At 36.2% G+C, this 22,614-nt stretch overlaps 1 protein-coding gene across 2 annotated transcripts; it reads left to right on the top strand.

Moving 5' to 3' along the window:
• The first annotated feature begins 11,697 nt into the window (after nt 1-11,697).
• Nucleotides 11,698-19,792, top strand: LOC107825407 (alpha-1,4 glucan phosphorylase L-2 isozyme, chloroplastic/amyloplastic). 2 transcript variants are annotated; one of them, XM_016652263.2, is made up of 15 exons: nt 11,698-12,097; nt 13,420-13,652; nt 13,738-13,839; nt 14,168-14,344; nt 14,476-14,751; nt 14,882-15,153; nt 15,323-15,440; nt 15,715-16,170; nt 16,270-16,422; nt 16,727-16,855; nt 17,060-17,296; nt 17,686-17,762; nt 18,236-18,422; nt 18,549-18,749; nt 19,308-19,792. In XM_016652263.2, exons 1-15 carry the CDS (start codon nt 11,884-11,886, stop codon nt 19,422-19,424), a joined length of 2,949 nt encoding a protein of 982 aa, XP_016507749.2. In that variant the 5' UTR covers nt 11,698-11,883; the 3' UTR covers nt 19,425-19,792. The 2 variants fall into 2 exon arrangements, 1 of the variants encoding a protein (XP_016507749.2); XR_012703930.1 differs by having other exon boundaries at nt 11,701-12,097; nt 18,236-18,417.
• The last annotated feature ends 2,822 nt before the right edge of the window (nt 19,793-22,614 follow it).

Raw genomic sequence — 22,614 nt, 5'->3', positions numbered from 1 at the left:
ATCAGCCAATTCATCCCAAGTAGTGATAGAATAGTTGGGAAGTCGTTCAAGCCAATCCAATGTCTTCCCTCTAAGTGAGAAAGGGAATATTCTCAACCGAAGTGCATCCTCTGATACATTAGTTTTCTTGATCTCCCAATAGGTATTCACGAAACCCTTGAGATTTTTGTAAGCATTCTGATGGGGAGCACCCGTGAAATACCCTCGTTGCTCCAACAAAGTCAGCATCGCATTTGTAATTTAAAAATTGCCCGCCCGGATCTAGGGTGAGACAATTGCACTAGCATATTCTTGGTTGGGAAGCACTCGAGGAGCCACTCTTGGAGGTGATGGGGGAGGGTCTGGAACATTATCATTGGCCTGGAGGCCTCTCCTTTGAGCTTGAGGTACTATAGGAACCTCATCATCAATATTATCATCTATTTCCTCCCCCGGCGGAAGATCTCCAAGAGGTACATTATTTGTAGCCATTTTGTACCTGAGTTTGCGACACACACAAATTAGTAACACAAAAGAAAAAAAACAGTACACAAAACTATTTAGATAGATAGTCGAAACCGTTAGCTCCCTGGCAATGGCGCCAAAAGGTGATCGATGCCAACCCTACACCACTACAAAGTGACAAGAGTGGTCGAAGCAGCTTTTACCCGAGATGGTCGAGATCGAATCCACAGGGAGCTAGAATTGGTTGGGAAATGGTTTCCTATCTAAATTAGCAATGCGTAGTGCTCTTAATTACACTTCAAATCATCTTGGGTTGTTTGTTACTTCTAATTTTTAAACTAGTAGTATGCTAAATTAAACTAGGAGTGAATACTTGTAAGGTTTTCTAAATAGTTAAAGAGGCACTAGGGAAGTGACTTTCTCCTTGGTGAATACTTGACTAGATCTAAAGCCTAAGGTAAAGATGTTATGTTGGGAATTACGATATAGCCAATGCACGAAATTACTCACTCTATACCTCTCGGTAGCTTGAGTGACTTTGCCCTAATTGACTTTCTCAAGACCAATTGGGTGTCCAAATTATGCAAGCAATATAGGCTCAAGTCAGGTATTATTATCTCTAGGTTTAACCCTTTAATTGGAGCTATCAAACTCTTGATTACGTCCCAATTCCTTGTTGAACTGATTTTCCTAGACTCAAACCCTCTTTCTCAAGAAGAACCCAAGTCAAATAGGCACAAATTAGTATTTGCAACCACTAATTCAACATGAAAAATACAAATCAGTCCAAATATCAACTACCCATAAACATCTAAGCCTTAAAATAAAAGACTCATCAAATACCCATACTAGGGTTGAGCCAAAACCCTAGCTAATGGTTCTAGCTACTCATAATAATTGAAAAACATCAAAAAATTAGATGAAGAATAACCCATAAATTATTATTACATACTAAGAAATAACGATTCAATGTTGAACTAGCCACAAAATTACTCAAAATAGGTCCAAAACGGCCTTCACGTGCTCTGGGATCTAACAGATTACAAAAGATGCCCTAAAAATGTGAAAAGAAAGTATTTATACTAGGTCGAATTTTCTGGACAAAATACTCCTACAGAGGTACCGCGGACCGCAAGAAATGGACTGCAGCCACATTGGAGCTTTTAGCTTCAATTGCTCAGTCTCTGAACTTGGCCACTGCGGGCAGCATAAAGTGCACCGCGGGTGCGGTGGCTTCACTGCGGTCCGGGTAAAATCACATCGCGGACCGCACTGGCTTCAATCGTCCAAACTCCCAACTCTCTGAATCCCCTCTCCACGGACCACATAAAATGGATTGCGACCGCGAAGAGGCTACTGCGGCCGCGAGAAATCCTCCGCGGAACGCACTGCTTTGAGCTTCAAAAGTGCACCTCTCTGAACTCTTCCACCGTGGACCGCACTAAATGGTCTGCGGCTGCGGTGGGTCTGTTGCGGTTGCAGTGGATTTTATGCTGCAGCAATGCCTTGACTAGTTCTTGGTACTTGTGTATGTTTTGTGAGCACGTAATTTTTTCCCTATGTGAATTACTCCCATAAATTCAAGAAAAATGAATTTTTTCCATTATTTATAATTTCGTAGATTTGTAGCATTTTTCATTATTTGCTTGCATTTGTATGCACACGTTTATTTTATTTAAGTCATGGAAAAATACAAAAAATGCATTGCATTTGCATTTGAGATTTAATTTGGCATTTTTGAATTAATTAGTAATTTAGTTGCTTTACAAAAATGGAAAAATCACAAAAATAACTCATTTTTACGTTTTTTAATTTGAGTTTCGAATTTTGGGAGTTTGACTTTCAATTTGGTATTCAATTATTTGTGGTAATTGTTAGTTAGAGTTAATTAATTTATTGTGGTAGGATTATTTGATTTAGGAATTAATTTAGGTTTTTATTTTTAGTTTTAATTTAAAGGAAAATTGGAAATTAAAAGAAGAGGAAAAGAATGACAAAGAAATCTGATTTTGGGCCTTTTGCAATTAAAGTTCCCAGCCCAAGCAATTTTCCACCCAACACTCGGCCCAACCCAGGCCTGACCCGGTCCGGATCCCTCCTCAAATAAAACTACGTCGTTTCGATCAGTGTCGATCTGAGTCGTTGATCTCCACTTGATCGAAATGCTCGGAACTAAAGCCTGGAGAGTATATATATGTCCGAACGCACCCTACCCCCCTCATTTCATTGTCCCAACACCCCACCTTCAGAAACCTACCCCCAAACCATAGTAGCCGCCCCAAAATTCCCCCACCGTCCGGTGGCAGCGCCGTCGTCCACTCACCACTAAATTAACACCATGAACTCCCTTCTACCTCCCCATCCCAAATCTCCAAACAGTTCCTCTCAAATCCCCCTCCATCGCCTCGAATCTCAGATCTGAGGTTAGCACCTGAAACCCTAAAAATTCCCAAATCCACCCAGAATCACACCATACAACCCCTCATCTCCTTCCTGCCTCAAATACGTGTTTGTTTCATTTCAAAATGGTCCATCAGTGGTAGAGAAGAGGTCCGGATAGCCAAGTCTCTCCCTGGGTTCCTTTCTGGCTTAGCAAGGTTAAGTGAACCCAAAACCGTCATTAATCGTTTGTCTTTTGTTAAGGACAACCGATTAATGACCGTCAAAGGTTCACTTTCTTCTTCAAGGTTGTTCGAGTTCATGCAGTTCTTGCTGAAGCAGGTTTGGGATAATTTCCTTTGCGTCAATTGGTTTCCTTTTCATCTCTTCTGTTTGTTTGTTTTTCCAGTTTTCATCCTTCAAAATTTTTGTTTCTTGCTTAATTGCATTATGTTCTGGTTGTAAGTTCGTTAGTTAGCTTGTTTTCTTAATTGTCAATGACAATCGGCTTCATAAGGTTTGAGTTTAATTTGGTTTCAATTCATGAGATTTTCTTCTTTTCGCTAGGTTTCATTTCACATTTGTGAATTAATTTTGGAATTGAAGCATTGAGATTAGTCAAGTATAGTTCATCGTTCGCATTAATTCTTGTTTCAAGAACATTTTTGAATTCATGTTTATGTGTGAAGGGTATTCAAGCTAGTTTTTCATAATTTCAATAGTTGTTCTGAATTTGTTTGAAAGTGTTAGCTCGTTTGTTTACTGTTATTGTGATTGTGAGCATTCAAAATGGGGGGGGGGGTAAGTGAATAATGGAGAACTTTAGGGGGTAATTTTGGAGATTGTTTCAACTTGAAGAATCTTTAATAACTGATGGGAAGCTTCCTAAATGGACTGCTGCCCAAAATGGTTAAGGAAAACAGGTTGTAAATTGAAAATATCTGAAGGAAATGGACAGCTGTCCAAAAATCAGTTTTAAAAAATGCCCTATGAGGGTATTTTGGAAAAATCTGACTACCTTGCCTTGGAAGGCACACAGCAGACCCTCGGCCTTATAAAGGAAGCCTTCTTCTCATTCAACAGACAGTTCTTTTACACCTTAGAGAGACCAAAAAGGCTGAAAATATAGGAGAAATCAGAACAACTAGAAAAAACAAAAATCACTGTTCCATTGAAAGTTTTTCTATAATTCTTGAGGCTCTCACTTCTGAAACGATCTCTAAACAATCGAGGGCTAAAATGGTTTGAGCTTGGTTGGTTTTCAAAAGTTTGGTTCAAATTTTGGCTGTTTTTTTTATTGCTGGGTATCAGTGGTTATTTCTGCTGGTTTAAAGTTGGGTTCAAGGCTGGTTTCATTGGTCATTTCTGAGCTTACTACTGCTGCTGAGTTTGAGATTTTGTTCTGTTGCTGCTGCCTACTGATCTTTACTCCTTCTTGCTTTCTCCTTATTCCCAGGTACATTATCTCTGAGTTCTATCTAATGTGAGGCCTGATTCAAAGATGAAATAAAAATCTGGAAATTTGAGCATAATGTCACCATTGTTTGCTAATTGATTTAGCTTTATTTTGTTTTAATTGCCTTATTTTGGAATCATATAGTGCATTGTATTCTGCTGGTTGGTGATAGTATCCTTCTGAGAGATGTATTTGTTTGTAATTGGTGGGTGACTCCATTTTCTATCAAATATCTCATAGCTAAATGTTGGTTTTGGGCATGTTGAACTCCTATCCCTGAATCTGATCCTGGACTATCATAGAAGCTTGATGAACAATTTGTTTAGTCGAATCAGTAGTTGTGCTTTACCATCAATCATGAAAATCGAGTAATGTAGACTGTATGAAAGCTTCTTTTGTTGTGTAATTTATTTGAACTGTCACGGCAGGCTTGATGTACTTAAACATCAAGAAAAATGTTTAGTATTCAGTTTTATAGTGTATTGGGCAAGAAAAATGTTTCGGCTCGTCACTTCAGGGTTTGAGACGTATATAGAATTACCTTGATTATCTGTAAACATGTTAAATATGAGTCAATTGTTCAAGTTTAGATTCACTTATTTAGCAGTCTCATGAGGTGTAATTTGTCATTGAAATGGTTTAATCAGGTGTAGAATCTCGCGTAATTGCTTTTGTTGAATTAGTTGAAGGGCTGATTTGTTTGAATATGATGGTCTGATGTCCAGGATCTCGGGTCTTGATTGGTCTTGCGTCAGTTTGTTTTAAAAAATAATTTTACTTTGCCTTGTGGTTTGGATTTCGAACCCATGTTGAAACAAAAGGGGAATGGCTTGTATTCACATTTTTGTGGGCTCATGATTAGAGCCCATTTGTTCCTCTTTAATCCTGAACGAATGCGCCACTTAAGTAATTGGGCCTGTCTTATTTGGGCTCTTTTATTAATTGAATTAGTGTTATTTTGGTGACAACCCTGTAGTTGAACGAGCTTGGATTAAGTCACTCATTCGATAGTAAGGGTTCAAATTCCATTAGTGCTTAATTAACTGGATTCCGTCAAATAGATTTGAGGCAAGCCATAGTTAGGCACTTAGTAACAAATGGCTCTGTGTTAATTTCACAATGTAGAGGTAAAATAATAAATATTCGTAGAGAAACCTTTAGGGCCGTTTAAAATATCATCGTGATTGTGGACACGTCCGCGTGACACGGTTACAATTTCTTTAAAAATAAATCAGAGTATATGTTCGCGTAACTTCGGCTAAACTTTATTAATGAACAAAGCGTTATTAATTATGGACACTGTCACACCTCCTTTTTCCGCCCCCGCGAGGGGTGAAGGAGTTTTTCCAATTAGAGGACAATCGAAACGGGATTTGTTTATTTATTTCAGAGTCGCCACTTGGGAGATTTAGGGTGTCCCAAGTCACCAATTTAATCCCGAATCGAGGAAAAGAATGACTCTGTATTACAGTCTGCGTACCAGAAATCCGGATAAGGAATTCTGTTAATCCGGGAGAAGGTGTTAGGCATTCCCGAATTCCGTGGTTCTAGCACGGTCGTTCAACTGTCATATTCGGCTTGTTTACCTGATTTTATACAATTATGCGCTTATGTGCAAGTTTTAACTCTTTACCGCTTTTATTATTATATTTTAAAAGAATGTGAACATCATTTAAAAACATGTCTTTGGATTGCGTCACATAAAATGCACCCGCAATCCGGAACACATTTTTATTCAATGTTTTGGGATTTTGATTTGGGTCGCATGAAATGCACACCCGAGTTTAAGAAGGTAAGATTATTAAAATGCGCGCCTAAAGCGATTAGCGTATTTTATTTTTGGGTAAGGCCGTGGAGTTCTCTAAGCGGCCAATCCCGAGTTCTAAGTAATTAACACATACATTTTGTGAGGGCCCCGCAATCTGTGCGTTTTATTTGGCGAGGCTCGTCTCATTTTTATTTAAAAGGATAAACCTATAGTGACTACATTTTTTCTATTAAGTTCGTTTCTAAAATAAAAGAAAATCTCTCAATTAATTACATGCTGAAAAAGACGTAACTTATTAGTTATTATTTTCCGGCTAATGCAAATGGAAAATTGCAATCGAGTTTGTACAAAGAGAGATTGCTTTCGTTCTATATTCTATTATTTAATAACACTAGAACATGAGATTGACACACAATAATATCAAAACAAATTAACTATTCTTTGATTAATTTAAACTAACATTATTAGATGAAGGAGTTATTATACATATGCAACCCCATTACTCATTAATCAATCAACTACATTTTTATACAAAGAAAGAAAAATTCTATTCAAACACAAATCTAAACAGGAGGAATTCAACAGGAGCAAAGCCTGGTCAATATTTCATTTCGCCTCAAGCCAAGAGTGTACAAATGTGTACCTGAAAATGGCAATACAAGAAGAAGAGAAGTAGAAGTCAGCAACAGTAATAACACAGCAACGCAACAGCAACCCAACAACAGCAATTCGAACCAGATTCAAGGCCCAGAAAAATTTGAAGAAAACCAAACAAGCTCAATAGAACAAACCCAAAAGTTTGTAAACAAACTAAACAACAACAACCCACGTGTGTATTAAACACGAAACTAAACTCGTTTCTCACTTTGTTTTTGTTTTCTCTTTTTAAACTCTACCACACTCTCTTCAGATTTTCAGAATGTATTCCTCTCTCAAAAAATGTTCTCCCCAACCCGTAATAATAATCCTCTCCAAAATGTTCTCCAATCCTCTCCTCCTTTCTATGTCAAAATGACTCTTATTTATAGCAAGACTCTTGTCTTGAACCACTAACCCGAAATATTCCCCTAATTGCATGCTTTGTCCCCACTACTTAATGTTTTTCTTATTTAATTCCCTTGTCCCCCATGCCTACATATTTTGTCCCTCATGCCTACATGTTTTGTCCCCCACTACATTAAACAAATATATCAACCCCACCCCATTATATCTTGTCCCACATGCTTAACTTAAACAATTACATTATTCCCCCACTACATTATGTCTTGTCCCCCATTATATTAAACAATTATATCACCTCCCCACTAATTTATGTCTTGTCCCCCACAATGTATTATTTTAATATTGTTAATACCTAGTGGACAGAGCACTCAGATTAAATAATTGTTCAAATGTTCAATTCCAAAAATACCCCTCCGACATTACTGAAATTACCATTTTACCCCTGAACGTACTGCAATTTACCAATCTAACCCCATCAGCTATAACCAATTCACCTAATCAATTCCAACCAAAATACAGCAAATATGACCAATTTCTAAACAAATTTAAACAACAAATCCCATGAACACAGATTGAACAACAACATCAAATTAATGGGAATAAGTTAACTATATTGGGAACCAATCCTGGTTAACTTAGACACAAATGAACGAGCAAGGAGACAACAATATTAACAACTGAAACAACATGAATCACAATTAATGGAAACGGAATGCAAACTGAAATCGTATGATGAACAACAAAAAGCAGGAAACTAAACAATACACAAAACGACACCATTTGAACCAATAACAATAATAAACACTTATGGGAATAGCCACAGTTTTATACAAGACTGATTGAACTTCCTAACTTGAAATATGCAACGATACAAAGAAGAAGAAAAATTAGAACAAACCAAACATTTAATTTCTTACCCGGAACGAGAATTGAACAGAAGATGAATGAAAGCTAACAACAACACAAAAAATAGGTCGGAATCCTACCATATTAAAAGGGATTGGGTTCGAATGACAACCTCGACGCACTGCAACTCGACGTCCCCGACTGTGTATGGACTGCTTCGACAAACCTGACCAAAGCTCGAACAAACGAGATGGTTAAGTCTCGTTTTTTGGACTGGAGGCGACGGAAAAGGGTGAAGCAGTAGCGATGGGGTTTGTTTGGAATCAAATGCTTGACGAAGCAGCAGCAACACAGCAGAAGCGATGCTGGACGACTGGAAACTCCTTTGAACACTCCACGAGCAGTCAATGATGAATACGAGGGATTCTTGTGCTGTTGGTGGTCGAAGACGAAGCAGTGGCGATGGGGTTTGGTTTCGAACCAGCTGTTTGACGAGGCTGGATGCAGCAGGAGCAGCAGAAGCAGCTTGGTTTTGGAGCAGCAGCGACGGGACAATAGGGTCGTTTGGTTGAAGACGACACAAAAGAAACAGTAGGTGACGGGGTGGAGAAGAAGACGCAGCAACAGCCATGGGTGTTGAGCTCAAGCTCGACGATGACGAAGACGAAACAGTTGCAGCGGGGATGACGAAGAAGATGAAGGCAGAAGCAGCAGTCCGGGTTGTGAGGTGTGAGGGTGATGAAGAACGACGTGTGTGTGTGTGTGTTGAGGGTGAGGCGTGAGGGGGAAAGGGCAGCAGCCATGGCTGCTTGGGGTTTTGGGGTGTTGTCTTGGAGAAGAAGAGAGGGGGGGCGGATTGTTTAGTTTTAGGGTTTGGTTTTTTTTTGTTTTGTTTTGTTTTTTGTGAAATGTAGGATAGGGAGATAGGGGTGTTGGGTATTTTTTGGGCCTGTGGTTTGAAATTGAAGAAGAGGGGAAGGTTGGGTATTTTTTGGGCCTGTGGTTTGAAATTGAAGAAGAGCCCAATTTCGATTTTCTTTATATTTTTGCTCTCTTTTCTTCTTTTATTTTTCTAAAACTAAATTCTAAAAATCCTTAAATTATCATCTAGAACTAAATTAATTTATAAAAGCGCAAATTAACTCTCAATAACAATTAACACACAATTAAGTAATAATTAAGCATAAAATTGTACAATTGGACATTAAATGCTAAAAATGCAAACGATGCATATTTTTGTAATTTTCATTCTTGTAAAACAAACCTAATTATTCCTAATTGTAGAATTAAATCCTAAATGCAAATGCGACATATTTTTGTATTTTTTATTAATTTAACAAATAAACATGCACAGACAAATACAAATAATTATCCAAAATGTCACAAAAATTCTCAAAATTGCGCACCAAGAAAAATCGTTTTATTTTGAATTTTTGGGAGTAATTCTTTCATAGGGCAAAAATCACGTGCTTACAGACACGTTCGCATGACATGATTTTTGACTTGCCAAAGGAAAAGAGTATACGTACGCATAACTCAATAATCAAGTGATTTAAAGCGGTTAATAGATAAATGCACAAAAGATCTAAAGTCAGTAATTAGACAAATTTAATAAGCCAAGTATAAATTGCTAAGCGACCGTGCTGGAACCACGAAATTCGGGAATGCCTAACACCTTCTTCCGGGTTAACATAATTCCTTACCCGGATTTCTGTGTTCGCGGACCATAAATAAGAGTCAACTTCCTTGATTCGGGATTTTAACCGGTGACTTGGGACACCATAAATTATCCCAAGTGGCGACTCTGATTTTAATAAATAAACGATCCCGTTTCGATTGTCCTTTAATTGGAAAAACTCCCTTATATTTATACCCTTTACGGGGTGTAGTAAAAAAAGAGGTGTGACATGTTTCACTCCTTTTTGAGCTGGTTTTGACTACTTGTCACTTTTTTGATCAAACCATACGAACAAGTACAACATGTAAGCCTTTAGGACTATTTGTATAAATTTTTAATCAAAACTCAAGTAAAAAGGAGTGTAAAATAAACTAGAATCCCTAGTTATTAGTAAACTAGTCAACTACTTATGATATAAAAAGACAAATCAATAATTCACCTCCCCCTTGTACTTTCACTGTCGAGTAACACTATGAAAGTGTATGAGAAGATGGTGGAGAGGAGGGTGAGAAGGAGTGTGTCTATCTCGGAAAATCAATTTGGAATCATGCCGGGGCGGTTAACTACTGAAGTTATTCATTTTGTGAGGTGATTGATAGAACAGTAGAGGGAGCGGAAGAAGGACTTACATATGATGTTCATTGACCTAGAAAAAGCTTATGACAAAGTCCCAAGGTAGTTTTTATGAAAATGTTTGAAGGCTAGTGGAGTTCCGAAAGTGTACAATAGGGTGATCAAGGATATGTATGAAGCAGCTAAGACTAGGGTGAGGACTGTGGAAGGAAACAAGGATTATTTTTCAGTGGTGATGAGATTGCACCAGGGATCAACTCTTAGCCCATTCCTATTCGCTTTGGCAATGGATATGCTGACGTGACACATCCAAGAGAAGGTGCCATGGTGTATATTATTTGCAGATGACATAGTGCTGATTGACGAGACGTGTTGTGGAGTTAACGCTAGGTTAGAGGTATGGAGACAGACCCTAGAGTCTAAAAGTTTCAAGTTGAGTAGGACGAAAACAAAATATTTGGAGTGCAAGTTCAGTGTCGGGACACATGAAGCTGAAGTGGAAGTGAAGCTTGATACATAAGTCATCCCTAAGAGAGATAGTTTTAAATTTCTTGGGTCTGTAATACAAGATAATGGTGAGATTGACGAAGATATTACTCATCGTATTGGAGTGCCGGTGGATAAAATTGAGACTCGCATATGGTGTTTTGTGTGATAAAAATGTATCACAAGTTCTACAAGGAGGTAGTTAGGTCGGCGATATTGTATGGAGCCGAGTGTTGGCCAGTCAGGAAGTGTCATGTCCAGAAGATGAAAGTAGCGGAAATGAGGATGTTAAGATACATGTGTGGGTATACCAAGAGAGATAAAATCGGGAACAAAGTTATTAGAGACAAGGTGCGTGTGGCTCCTATGGAAGACAAGATGCGGGAATCGAGGTTGACATGGTTCGAGCATCTAAGGAAAAGAGATACCAATACCCCCATTAGGAGGTGTGAGATGTTGACCATGGAGGATCAGAGGAGGAGTTGATGGAGACCTAAGAAGTAATGGGAAGAGGTGATTAGGCAGAACATGACATTGCTTCAGCCTACCGATGATATGACCCTCGATAGGAAGGTGCGGAGGTCGAGTATTAGAGTTGTGGGTTGACAGTAGTCGAGAGTTTCTCTTAGTCTCACCTGCAGTATTAATACTAGTAAGAGAATTTCTACTAGTGTCATTCTTACCGGAAGTATTGACACTATTCTTGTATTTCCCTCTTCCTAGATCTTTGTTCTTACTTGGCCATTTGCTTTCTTTGTCCTATTACATTGTTATTGTTGTATTTTGTTTGTTGCTTCCTTTTCTATTCCTAAGTCGAGGTTTTATTGGAAGCCGTCTCTCTACCTCTTGAGATAGCAAACTACGCTCCTCACAGCCCGCTCGTTTGTTGTTGTACTATTTCCGGAATTTAACTCAGTAATTTCTCCTCTAGTCACCATCAGCTTGTAGAAATTACGCAAAATTCTAACTCCCAAAAATATCTAAATGGCCAATTGGTTGATTACTACTGTCCGCACATTTCCAAAAATATCAAAATCAAACAAAGATACCTGTTTCCAAGAAAACGACGAATCCGATTTATTATCTCATTTTCAACATGCACTTGTGCCTTGCCCCATTGTTCCTCCTCCACCAACTCCAGTACCTCTCTGCTCTTAAAATTATTCTGTTCAGTTAGATTTATATCTGAAATACTGAGAATTTAGCATTTTGAAGACATTGGAGTGTACACAATTAGTTCAGTTCAGAGACATGGCAACTTCAGCAGTCTCTGGAGTGAACTCAATTTCATGCACTACTTCCATTTCAAGTATTTCTACCTTCAACAATTTCAGAAGCAAAAACCCAAATCTTTTGTTGGGTAGAAGGAGTTTTTTATTGTATAATTGGAGAAGAAGAAGCTTTTATGTTAGCAATGTGGCTAGTGATCAAAAACAGAAGATGAAGGATTCTTCCTCTGATGAAGGTACTGACATAATTTTCATTGGTCATGCACTAAAATTTTTGAACTTTTGGAGTTCATGTTTTAGAGTCTAACATTAGTTAAATGAATGAGTTGTATTCTTAGTATGATTTTTCGGACAATCCACCGCATTAGCTAATTTTTAATGTTGACTTATGCCCAACGTTCATTTATTTAATATGATGTCAGAGTAGGACTCATCCTAATTTTTTATTTATCCAATGTTGGGTCCCCATCTTCAGCATTTCCGATCCTGGATTTGAACTTTATGGGGTCGAGATGCCTTTGAACTCACCATTTGAGTTATTAGATTTGAAATTTAATATCTGTACGTATTTAGCAGATATCCTAATACATATACAATGTCTAAGCCGAAGCCGAACTTAGGGGCGGAGCCACGGTGTTGATTGCGGGTTCGGCCGAACCCCGTAGCTTTTATTCAAACTTTATATTTGTATTAAGAAATCCAATGAATATGTATAAATTATTAATTTACAACCTAGTAACTTAAAAGAATTATAATCCCGAACCCATAAGGTTCAAATCCTAGCTCTGCCTCTGGCCGAATCCATAGCTAATAGATGAATTAACCCAAATAGCCGCTCATACAACCGCTTAAACTAAAATTAGCCAGTGGAGGTATAATATATGTATTATCTATATATAATTGTTTATAATCAATGTATAATCTATTTATATGGCTAGAAAAAGTAAACAATGAATATGGATATATGCATAATTTATGTATTATCTATGTATAATTGTGTATAATCAATGTATAATCTATTTCTATGGTTAAAAAAAGTAGACAATGAATATGGCTGGCTATTTGTGTAAAATTCCGTAGCTAATATGCTGCATTCGCTTCTGTTCATCTTATATTATCCACGCTCTAGATGTCCAGCTTGGACATGCGGGGTGTTAGTCTTGCATTAGTGGGATGTTAGAGTCCTGCATTGGTGGGGTGTTAGAGTCCTGGAATGGTGGATGGAATAAGTTGTTATCTCATTATATGGTCTTGGATAATTCTCATTTCATGGGCCAGCTTTTGGGGTTTGTCTCCTTATATAGTCTTGGACAATCCTTATCTCACGAGCTAACTTTTGTTGTCCCCTTGACTATTACAAATACTATTGATTCAAATTTCACTTCTATAGCCTTGTAACTTTAGTGTGACTGATACATTATTGGGAATTTTACTATAAACTGAATCTCACTCTCTTTCATGAGCTAAATATTGTGCTTGTTTAGAGTGGTGGAATTTGAGAATTTCAAATGCAGTGGCATTCTCACTCCTTACAGTGATTTGTTATTGGTATTTTCAGGATTCACATTGGATGTTTTCCAGCCAGACTCCACATCTGTTTTATCAAGTATAAAGTATCATGCAGAGTTCACGCCATCTTTCTCTCCTGAGAAGTTTGAACTTCCCAAGGCATACTATGCAACTGCAGAGAGCGTTCGTGATATGCTCATTATAAATTGGAATGCAACATACGACTTAAACGAAAAGATTAATGCAAAACAGGCCTATTATTTGTCTATGGAGTTCCTACAGGTTAGGTTTCCTCTTTATTGAGCAGTATAACTTCAGAGATTGTTTGTTGGAGTGAGTTATTTTAATATGCTTTTGGTGCTTACAGGGAAGAGCTTTACTTAATGCAATTGGAAACTTGGGGCTAACTGGACCTTATGCAGAAGCTTTAACTAAGATCGGATATAGCTTAGAAGATGTAGCGAGACAGGTCTGATGTCTAAACTTATTTTTGTTGATGGTTAGCCACTAGACAGTAGTTTCTGTTCAATTGAATCTGTGTCTTGTTTTGATACAACCTGATTTGGTTATTACTGACACTTAGACTTTGCTTTAAAACAAGAAACGTTGAAGAGCTACTAGCTTCCGTTTCTGAATAGCACAAGTTCTTGATTGATATGCTCACCGGAAAGATCTAAATAACACATCAACATAGTTGAGGATGTGTACCTTCCACTTAGGAATAATCTGATGTGTGACATACTTGGGATAGTAGTCTACTGAAATTAGCTTAAGCTGTTTAGTGTAATGACTGACAGGAACCAGATGCAGCTTTAGGGAATGGAGGTTTAGGACGACTTGCTTCTTGCTTTCTGGACTCAATGGCAACGCTGAACTACCCTGCATGGGGTTACGGACTTAGATACCGATATGGACTTTTCAAACAGCTTATTACAATGGATGGCCAGGAGGAAGTTGCTGAAAATTGGCTTGAGGTACAATATGTCGACTTTTTATACTTGTCGCAATTTTAAACACTGAATGATATGTCGACTTTTCATATTTCAATAGCTTTTATATATTTTTCTGGCTATATTCCAAAGTAATAGGACTGTTATTATCTCAGATGGGAAATCCATGGGAAATTGTGAGGAATGATATTTCATATCCTGTAAAATTCTACGGGAAAGTCATTGAAGGAGCTGATGGGAGGAAGGAATGGGTTGGAGGAGAAGATATAACTGCTGTTGCCTATGATGTCCCAATACCAGGATATAAAACGAAAACAACGATTAACCTTCGACTGTGGTCAACAAAGCTAGCTGCCGAAGCTTTTGATTTACGTGCTTTTAACGATGGAGACCATGCCAAAGCATATGAGGCCCAGAAAAAGGCTGAAAAGGTGTACTTCTGTTTGTCTTATTAATACTGTGCTATTCCAAAGCATGAATGTGCATTTACTGCAAATTCAGTTTATTCACCAAATGAAGAGGATCCACTAAAGTTCTGTGTCGTGTTGTATTTTGGATCAGATTTGCTATATCTTATATCCAGGTGACGATTCACTTGAGGGAAAGACGCTCAGGTTGAAGCAACAATACACACTATGTTCTGCTTCTCTACAGGACATTATTGCACGGTTCGAGAGGAGATCAGGAAATACAGTGAATTGGGATCAGTTCCCTGAAAAGGTTGCAGTACAGATGAATGACACACATCCAACACTTTGCATTCCAGAAATATTAAGGGTGTTGATGGATGTTAAAGGTTTGAGCTGGAAGCAGGCATGGGAAATTACTCAAAGGTTCTCTTACCTTATTGCATCAGACAAATGCTTTTTAGCTGAATAATCAATTTAATATTATAGTTAGATTGCCTTTGGATTTGCCTTTGAGCATAGATGATTCTTCGCTTGTAAGTAGTCATGTAAGTTCAGTAGCTCTATTCCTGTGACACTGTTTTATCTTTGACAGAACTGTGGCGTACACTAACCACACTGTTCTACCTGAGGCACTGGAGAAATGGAGTTTGACACTTCTTCGGGAACTGCTTCCTCGGCACGTGGAGATCATAGCAATGATAGATGAGGAGGTAAAGTTGAAACTTTATTTCAGTTCTAGGATTAAGTTGATTATACATTTTGAACCGTAGCCATTACATATTCAATGCCACCCCACCTCCTAAGGGCAAATTTGGTGCTGCTCTGCATGTTATGTTTACTTCTTTCTTTCTGCAAACTGTTTCCTGTGGATACTTTCCCGGACTTCGTGATGTGTGCTGAGTGCTCGTATGTACAGTATGCTTTTAGAGATTTTTCCTTGACTTCTTGATCTCTAAAACTGAATTGGAGGGGATGGTTTTGCAGCTCTTGCATACTATAGTTGCTGAATATGGTACTGAAGATCTTGACTTGTTGCAAGAGAAGCTAAACCAAATGAGGATTCTGGAAAATGTTGAAATACCAAGTTCTGTTTTGGAGTTGCTTATAAAATTCGAGGAAGGCAAAGAACAAGCAGAAGAACCAAAGGTAGAAGAAACACAAGAAGTAGAACAACAAGAAGGAGGTAAAGATGACACTAAGGATGAGGAAACTGAGGCATTAAAAGCAGAAACTACGGCCGAAGAGGAGGAAACTGAGGTTAAGAAAGTAGAGGCGGAGGATCCTCAAGCAAAAATAGCACGGATATTTGGGTCGGATCCAAATCGACAACAAGTGGTTCGCATGGCAAATCTATGTGTAGTTGGTGGGCATGCAGTTAATGGTGTTGCTGAGATTCATAGTGAAATAGTTAAAAAGGAAGTTTTCAATGAATTTTACGAGGTACCAAGATTATATCACACACTAGAATTGGCGGATATCATTTTCTGTTCTCCACCGCAATGCTGTTTTGACTGATGCAAACACTTTGTTTCTTGACAGTTATGGCCAGAGAAATTCCAAAACAAGACAAATGGTGTAACGCCAAGAAGATGGCTAAGTTTCTGTAACCCAGAGTTGAGTGACATTATAACTAAGTGGACAGGATCTGATGACTGGTTAGTAAACACTGAAAAATTGGCAGAGCTTAGAAAGGTATCGAATTGTATCTGATTGTGTTCTTATTGATTCCTACACAGTTGTTCGGCGGGCTTTTCCTTTTTGTTCTTTCCATCGGTCCTTCTATATGGAGTGAGATCTGTATAAACAGGATAAGAACATATAAAATGTTGGGTAAAATACAAAATTTGCCAGTCGGCTGAAACTGATTGCATTGCTAGCCAAAAAGTGTATAAATATTATACGTATATAATACATATTACATACAAAAAATATACATATTGTCAGCTATTATTTTTGAAAGAACGGTTACTAACTTCAGGCATTTAACTGTCAACAGTTTGCTGATAATGAAGAACTCCAGTCAGAGTGGAGGAAGGCAAAAAGAAGCAACAAAATGAAGATTGTCTCTCTCATTAAAGAAAAAACTGGATATGTGGTCAGTCCTGATGCAATGTTTGATGTTCAGGTGAATAATATCGGTTTTCTCGCTCACCAATTTAATTTTCAATGTTTTGACTCTTCTCCGGACCCCACGGTGTGGGATAATACTGGGTATGTTGTTGAATGTTTTGATTCTTCGATAACTAAATATTGAATCTCTGTGGCACTTTCTTCCTCTACTTTTAATTCTTTCTAGATTTCATACATAACCATGCTTCTCTATTTCCAGATCAAGCGCATTCATGAGTATAAGCGGCAGCTATTAAATATATTCGGAATTGTTTATCGCTATAAGAAGATGAAAGAAATGAGCCCTGAAGAGAGAAAAGAAAAGTTTGTCCCTCGAGTTTGCGTATTTGGAGGAAAAGCATTTGCTACATATGTTCAGGCCAAGAGGATTGTAAAATTTATCACTGATGTTGGGGCAACAGTGAATCATGATCCTGAGATTGGTGATCTTTTGAAGGTATGATTTGGACGAGTCAAACCGATGTTTGCTTAAAGATTTTCAAAGATCTTACTAACCATTTTACCATTAGTTAACGATAAATGCCTTAAAATTTTGCAACCTTTCAAATAATTTAAGTATGGTCATCTTTTAGCAAAATACAGTATGCTTCTGTAGTACTTATATGCTTATGTACATCTGCAATTATAGAAGTACTTGAAACTGGATGTTGTAGTCTAGTAATCTGCTCGGGTTTGTGCCTTACAGTCTTGTAGAATGTGATTTTTATGATGGTTTCTCTCTGAATCAGTAAATACCTGATATACTAGTAATCACTCCTGTGGTTATACCTGTTATAGGTCGAAGATGGTGCATTAGATTTGAAAATTTATCTGCTCTTATTTCAGGTTGTCTTTGTCCCTGATTACAATGTCAGTGTAGCAGAAGTGCTAATTCCTGGTAGTGAGCTATCACAGCATATTAGGTACTTAATTCACTAGTTCATATATATATTTTTCAGTCGCATCTTAAGTTTAATGGTTGAAAATTTGTCACATGTGTCTATACTTCACACTGACATTACCATACCTTGAAGAGATTCGGCTTTGTGCATTTTGATGCATTTTTCATTCATTTGATTTGTTATGAAAATATGGGAGCATTGAACCAAGTGCATATCGCAGCTTCGTCTGCAGTTATTACTGGCCTACACTTCTTTAGTATGGTATATACATCAATTCTCATTAATCTCATTCTAGAATAGTATGGTTTAAATAGTTAGAACTTAGGGGGAAAATATTGCATTGCACATCCAAATCGGTTAGCATTTGATAATAGGCAAGGACAGTGTATCTAGAAATAATGTCGATATAATACAGCTTTTTGCATGAAGTCACTATTTTGTATTGATCTAACATGTCATTTACCTCTCTGATATATCGATATTATTTAAAATAGCACTGCTGGTATGGAGGCTAGTGGAACCAGCAACATGAAGTTTGCAATGAATGGATGCCTTCTCATTGGGACGTTAGACGGTGCCAATGTTGAAATAAGGGAGGAAGTTGGAGAGGACAATTTCTTTCTCTTTGGAGCTCAGGCTCATGAAATTGCTGGCCTACGTAAGGAAAGAGCCGAGGGTAAGGTGAGGTTCACCATAATCCTTTATTGACAAATTATATTGCACAAGCACAAACTCATAACAAAGCTATATATTTTTAAGTGAATTCTTGAACCAAAACAGAAGCTTACCTTATTTTTCTTAATGTAGTTTATACCGGACCCTAGATTTGAAGAAGTAAAGGCATTTGTTAGGACAGGCGTCTTTGGACCCTACAACTATGAAGAACTCATTGGATCCTTGGAAGGAAATGAAGGCTACGGCCGTGCTGACTATTTTCTTGTAGGAAAGGATTTCCCTGACTATATAGAGTGCCAAGATAAGGTTGATGAAGCATATCGAGACCAGAAGGTATACTTTTTCTCATAGTAACTCACATTCATGTTGCATGATCTGTGTCTTGTCTTGAATACATCCCTTCCCATAAAGCATAAGAGGTCTCTAAAAGTCAATGCTGTCTAACCATGTCTTTCTCTGTTTCATATTAGTCACGCGAAACAGTTGGCCGTGCACAATTGTGTCTGTGGCTGCTGTAAACGATTGAATTCAATGATATTCGTTTCTTCTTTTTCTATGATAAAACTGGTTATCACCATTATACCTACTGCTATAAGTTGACAGTTAGATGTCAAATGGAAACACCTGCAGCATATGATTAGCACTGCATAAGGATACTATCAAGCTTTTCTTTTTGGAAAATCATGCCTATGATTAGGAAATAGCTCCTTTATATCATTCATACAAACGTGAAGAGATGCAGGGTAAGGCTGCATAGTGGTCTGGCCTTTCCTAAGACCCCGTGCATAGCGGGAGCTTAATGCACCGGGCTGCCCTTTATACAAATGTGAAGAGAAGCTTGGGTAGCAATTCGTATTGTTTTTAAAACATGTATCGTTGAAATGAATGCAGAAATGGACCAAAATGTCAATCTTGAACACAGCTGGATCGTCCAAGTTTAGCAGTGATCGAACAATTCATCAATACGCAAGAGATATATGGCAGATTGAACCTGTTGAATTACCTTAAAGTTAGCCCGTTAAAGGGTGAAGCCAATTTTTTCCTGAGGTTCTTCTCCCTATTTGTTCCTTTGGCTTCGGTTTCTTATTATCTTGTTGTTATTATTGCTTGTTACTACTGCTTCCTTTTCATCTTTTCTTGAGCTGAGGGTCTATCGGAAACAACCTCTCTACTTTCTAGGTAGGGGTAAGGTTTGCGTACACGCTACCCTCCCCAGACCCCACTTGTGGGATTATACTGAATTTGTTCGTCTTCTTCTTCTCCCTATCCATAAAGATGGGAAAATCTTGCCAACTCTTGTTAAGCTACTGAAATTTAATCATGTGTTAAAAGAACACTTGAATTTTACTGTCAATAAGAGCTGATTCCATTTGAAATTAGTACATTTTGCTTTGAACAGTTCCAGTTTGACCAGTTTAACCTTGCATTTCCTTGTAAATTAAATAAATCCCAATTGGTTAAAGCAACTCCAAGTGTCTAATGGACATAAGGTCCAAAACATCTATAAAAAGATATAAATAAAAGGAAATTCTCAACATTTTAATTTTATATATAAGAAAAGTTGCAATGAGAAGATATTTTAACTGTTTCATTCACTACCTAAACAAATATTAATATTGGTAAGAATAAACAGGACATTGTTTACAAATAGTTAAACGCAAGAAGAATTTATCCGCACACAGTGTTGTTTACGCCAAACTAATGAATGGAAGATTTGTTTCTTATATATACTACATATAATTTACTTTTTTACTAAATATAATTTAAATGCCATCTTTTTAGTCCATCTTATCTTTTTTTATCATCTTTTGCATGCTAAGACGAGTAACTCCTTAATACATTGACACCAGTTTTTGGAAGAAATTCATGAATAATCATATTTAGATCTACATGATTGTAAAATAACCATAGTTTCATAAGTCACAATCTTCATTTGATTTCATTTCAAATGCAAAGTTTCTCTTTTGACTGCTACTCGACAAAGATACATTATATCTTCTTCCTATTATCAAAATAGTTTGATGCTCTATTCTGCTGCATAGTAAATTATTTTATTTTTTCCGTTCTAATACTCTATCCGAGAGTTAGGTCAACTGTCCTTCATTAATTTTGGGTGTTATGTAAAATTCGTATTTAATGCAATTGATCCTAATGGGACGATATCGGGAAAAAAATCGACCGGAATAAAAGAAACAGTAAAAAAAACTTCGTTGGTTATATAAATTAACCACCGAATTGGAGCCACGTTCTGATAGATATACATCGAAATCTACAATCTACTTAATATAATATAGATATATAATCAAGATAGAAATAATATATAATATAGATGAAATTAATCTTTGATATGGAATCAAAAAAAGATAATAAATGGCTCTTAGTGGTGTGACTTGGAAGAAAGATTCTCATTTTTTTAAGACATCTCAAGGCGTTAACCTAATCTTTGAGAACCTGCTCTGATACCAATTGTTAAATTGAGTGCTAGTTGTAACATCTAATTTACTTTTTTTTTTGTTATATGCAATTCCCTAATACTTAATATCACAAGTTTATATGAATCTATATATATATATATATATATATATATATATATATATATATATATCATTAAACCTCTATTGAAAAGGTTAGTAAATTAAGCCAAGTGGCAGCCTCACAATAGACTACTTGACAATTTAGGACAAAGTTAGTTAGGTTAGGTAATAATTAGTTTCTTTTTGAACTTGAATTTTAGAAAAAAATTAAGTTATACATTATGTATTGTTAATAATTAGTTACTCTTTTTGACTTTGAATTTAAATATACTTAACTATTTTTTACGCAAACAATAATTTTTATATATTGAAAATTATTTATTCTGAAACTTTTTTTATTTTAAGTTGGGAAGTTGCCAACACATATTATGACTTCATATATTATATTAGAAGAATGATAGTGAATCATGATGTCAAGCCAAGTGTCACATCGAGAAATGCTACTTCACACTTTAAAGGCAAAATTCAACTAGATTTTATAACAAAATCTAATATAAATCTGTATTATAGATTTGTATAGACAATTTGTAATGCTAAGAGTGAATTTGAAATTGAAACCTAAAATACACTATATTTAATATTCTTATTAAATTATATCATTGTATATATTTGAATTAATTTACTGAAATATTTGAATTGAGATAAAGCTTATAAATTTGAATTAATTTAAAAAATAAATTATATTCTCCTCTCTTCCCCTATTCATATTAGTCTCGCAGGTCATTATCAATTCACACAAAATAAAAGATATATAATAATAAAACAATTACAAGCAACATATTAAAAAATATAAAAATTAAAACTTTATATTCAAAATAAAATAGAAGAAAAGTCTAATTGCTTATTCCACATAATGCAAAAAAAAAATTGATATATTTTATACAAAATAATAAAAGAACATATCCTATATTTTGGATAAAGTAAAAAAATAAAAATTAATATTTATTATGAAATTATTTCAGTTATATATTATAGATAAAATATTAAATTTAAAAAATAAAATAAAGTAAGTAATTAATCAATTTATTATTGATAAATTTATGCAATTGAAGAATTAAGCAATCTTGAAAGTGAAGCCAAGTGATAGTAAAGCTTGATATGAAGAAAATATATTAAGAGTTATTTAAAATATATTAAAACGATGGTAGTCAAGCTTGATATGAAGCCAAGTAGCGTATTGAAAAAAAGTTCCCCGTGTGTTAATTCTGTAATCATTTTTAGGGAAAGCTATGGATCTTTACATAAATAGAAGATCGTATTCATTGTTTATTTTTCTTAGTAATTATACATAGAGTATACACTAATTATACATGGTTATACATATATTATAGATATAATATACATTCGTAAGATATTTTTAATTTAAGCGGTTGGGTAGAAGGCTATTTAAGTTAACTAGTTTTAGAGTACGTGCGTTGCGCGTGTTCTTCATATCAATGAATATACAATTTGAAAAATTTACAAAAATTTTATTAAACTATGTGATGAGTTATAAAATAAAATCTTTATAAGAACTATTGATCCTATTAGCCTCATTAATAAAGGAAAAAATTTATATCTTGCAAAAGTATTCTAATGCCTTTACATAACTTCGATATATGAGTTGCGCATTTGCTTTAATAGCTCAAATAGTGTAGAATAACATACCGACTTGTCAAATATCA

The sequence above is a fragment of the Nicotiana tabacum genome, chromosome 20 (assembly GCF_000715075.1).
Source record: "Nicotiana tabacum cultivar K326 chromosome 20, ASM71507v2, whole genome shotgun sequence".
Taxonomy (NCBI): Eukaryota; Viridiplantae; Streptophyta; class Magnoliopsida; order Solanales; family Solanaceae; genus Nicotiana; species Nicotiana tabacum.
Note: the sequence above shows the minus strand (reverse complement) of the source record. Positions and strands in the feature narration are given on the sequence as shown.

What these genes read in the sequence shown, in the direction of transcription:
- LOC107825407 (XM_016652263.2), top strand. Translation starts at nt 11,884, where the DNA reads ATGGCAACTTCAGCAGTCTCTGGAGTGAACTCAATTTCATGCACTACT. An exon ending in TTGCTGAAAATTGGCTTGAG is followed by an intron (nt 14,345 to 14,475) that starts GTACAATATGTC and finishes TTATTATCTCAG; the next exon opens with ATGGGAAATCCATGGGAAAT. An exon ending in AAGCATATCGAGACCAGAAG is followed by an intron (nt 18,750 to 19,307) that starts GTATACTTTTTC and finishes AAATGAATGCAG; the next exon opens with AAATGGACCAAAATGTCAAT.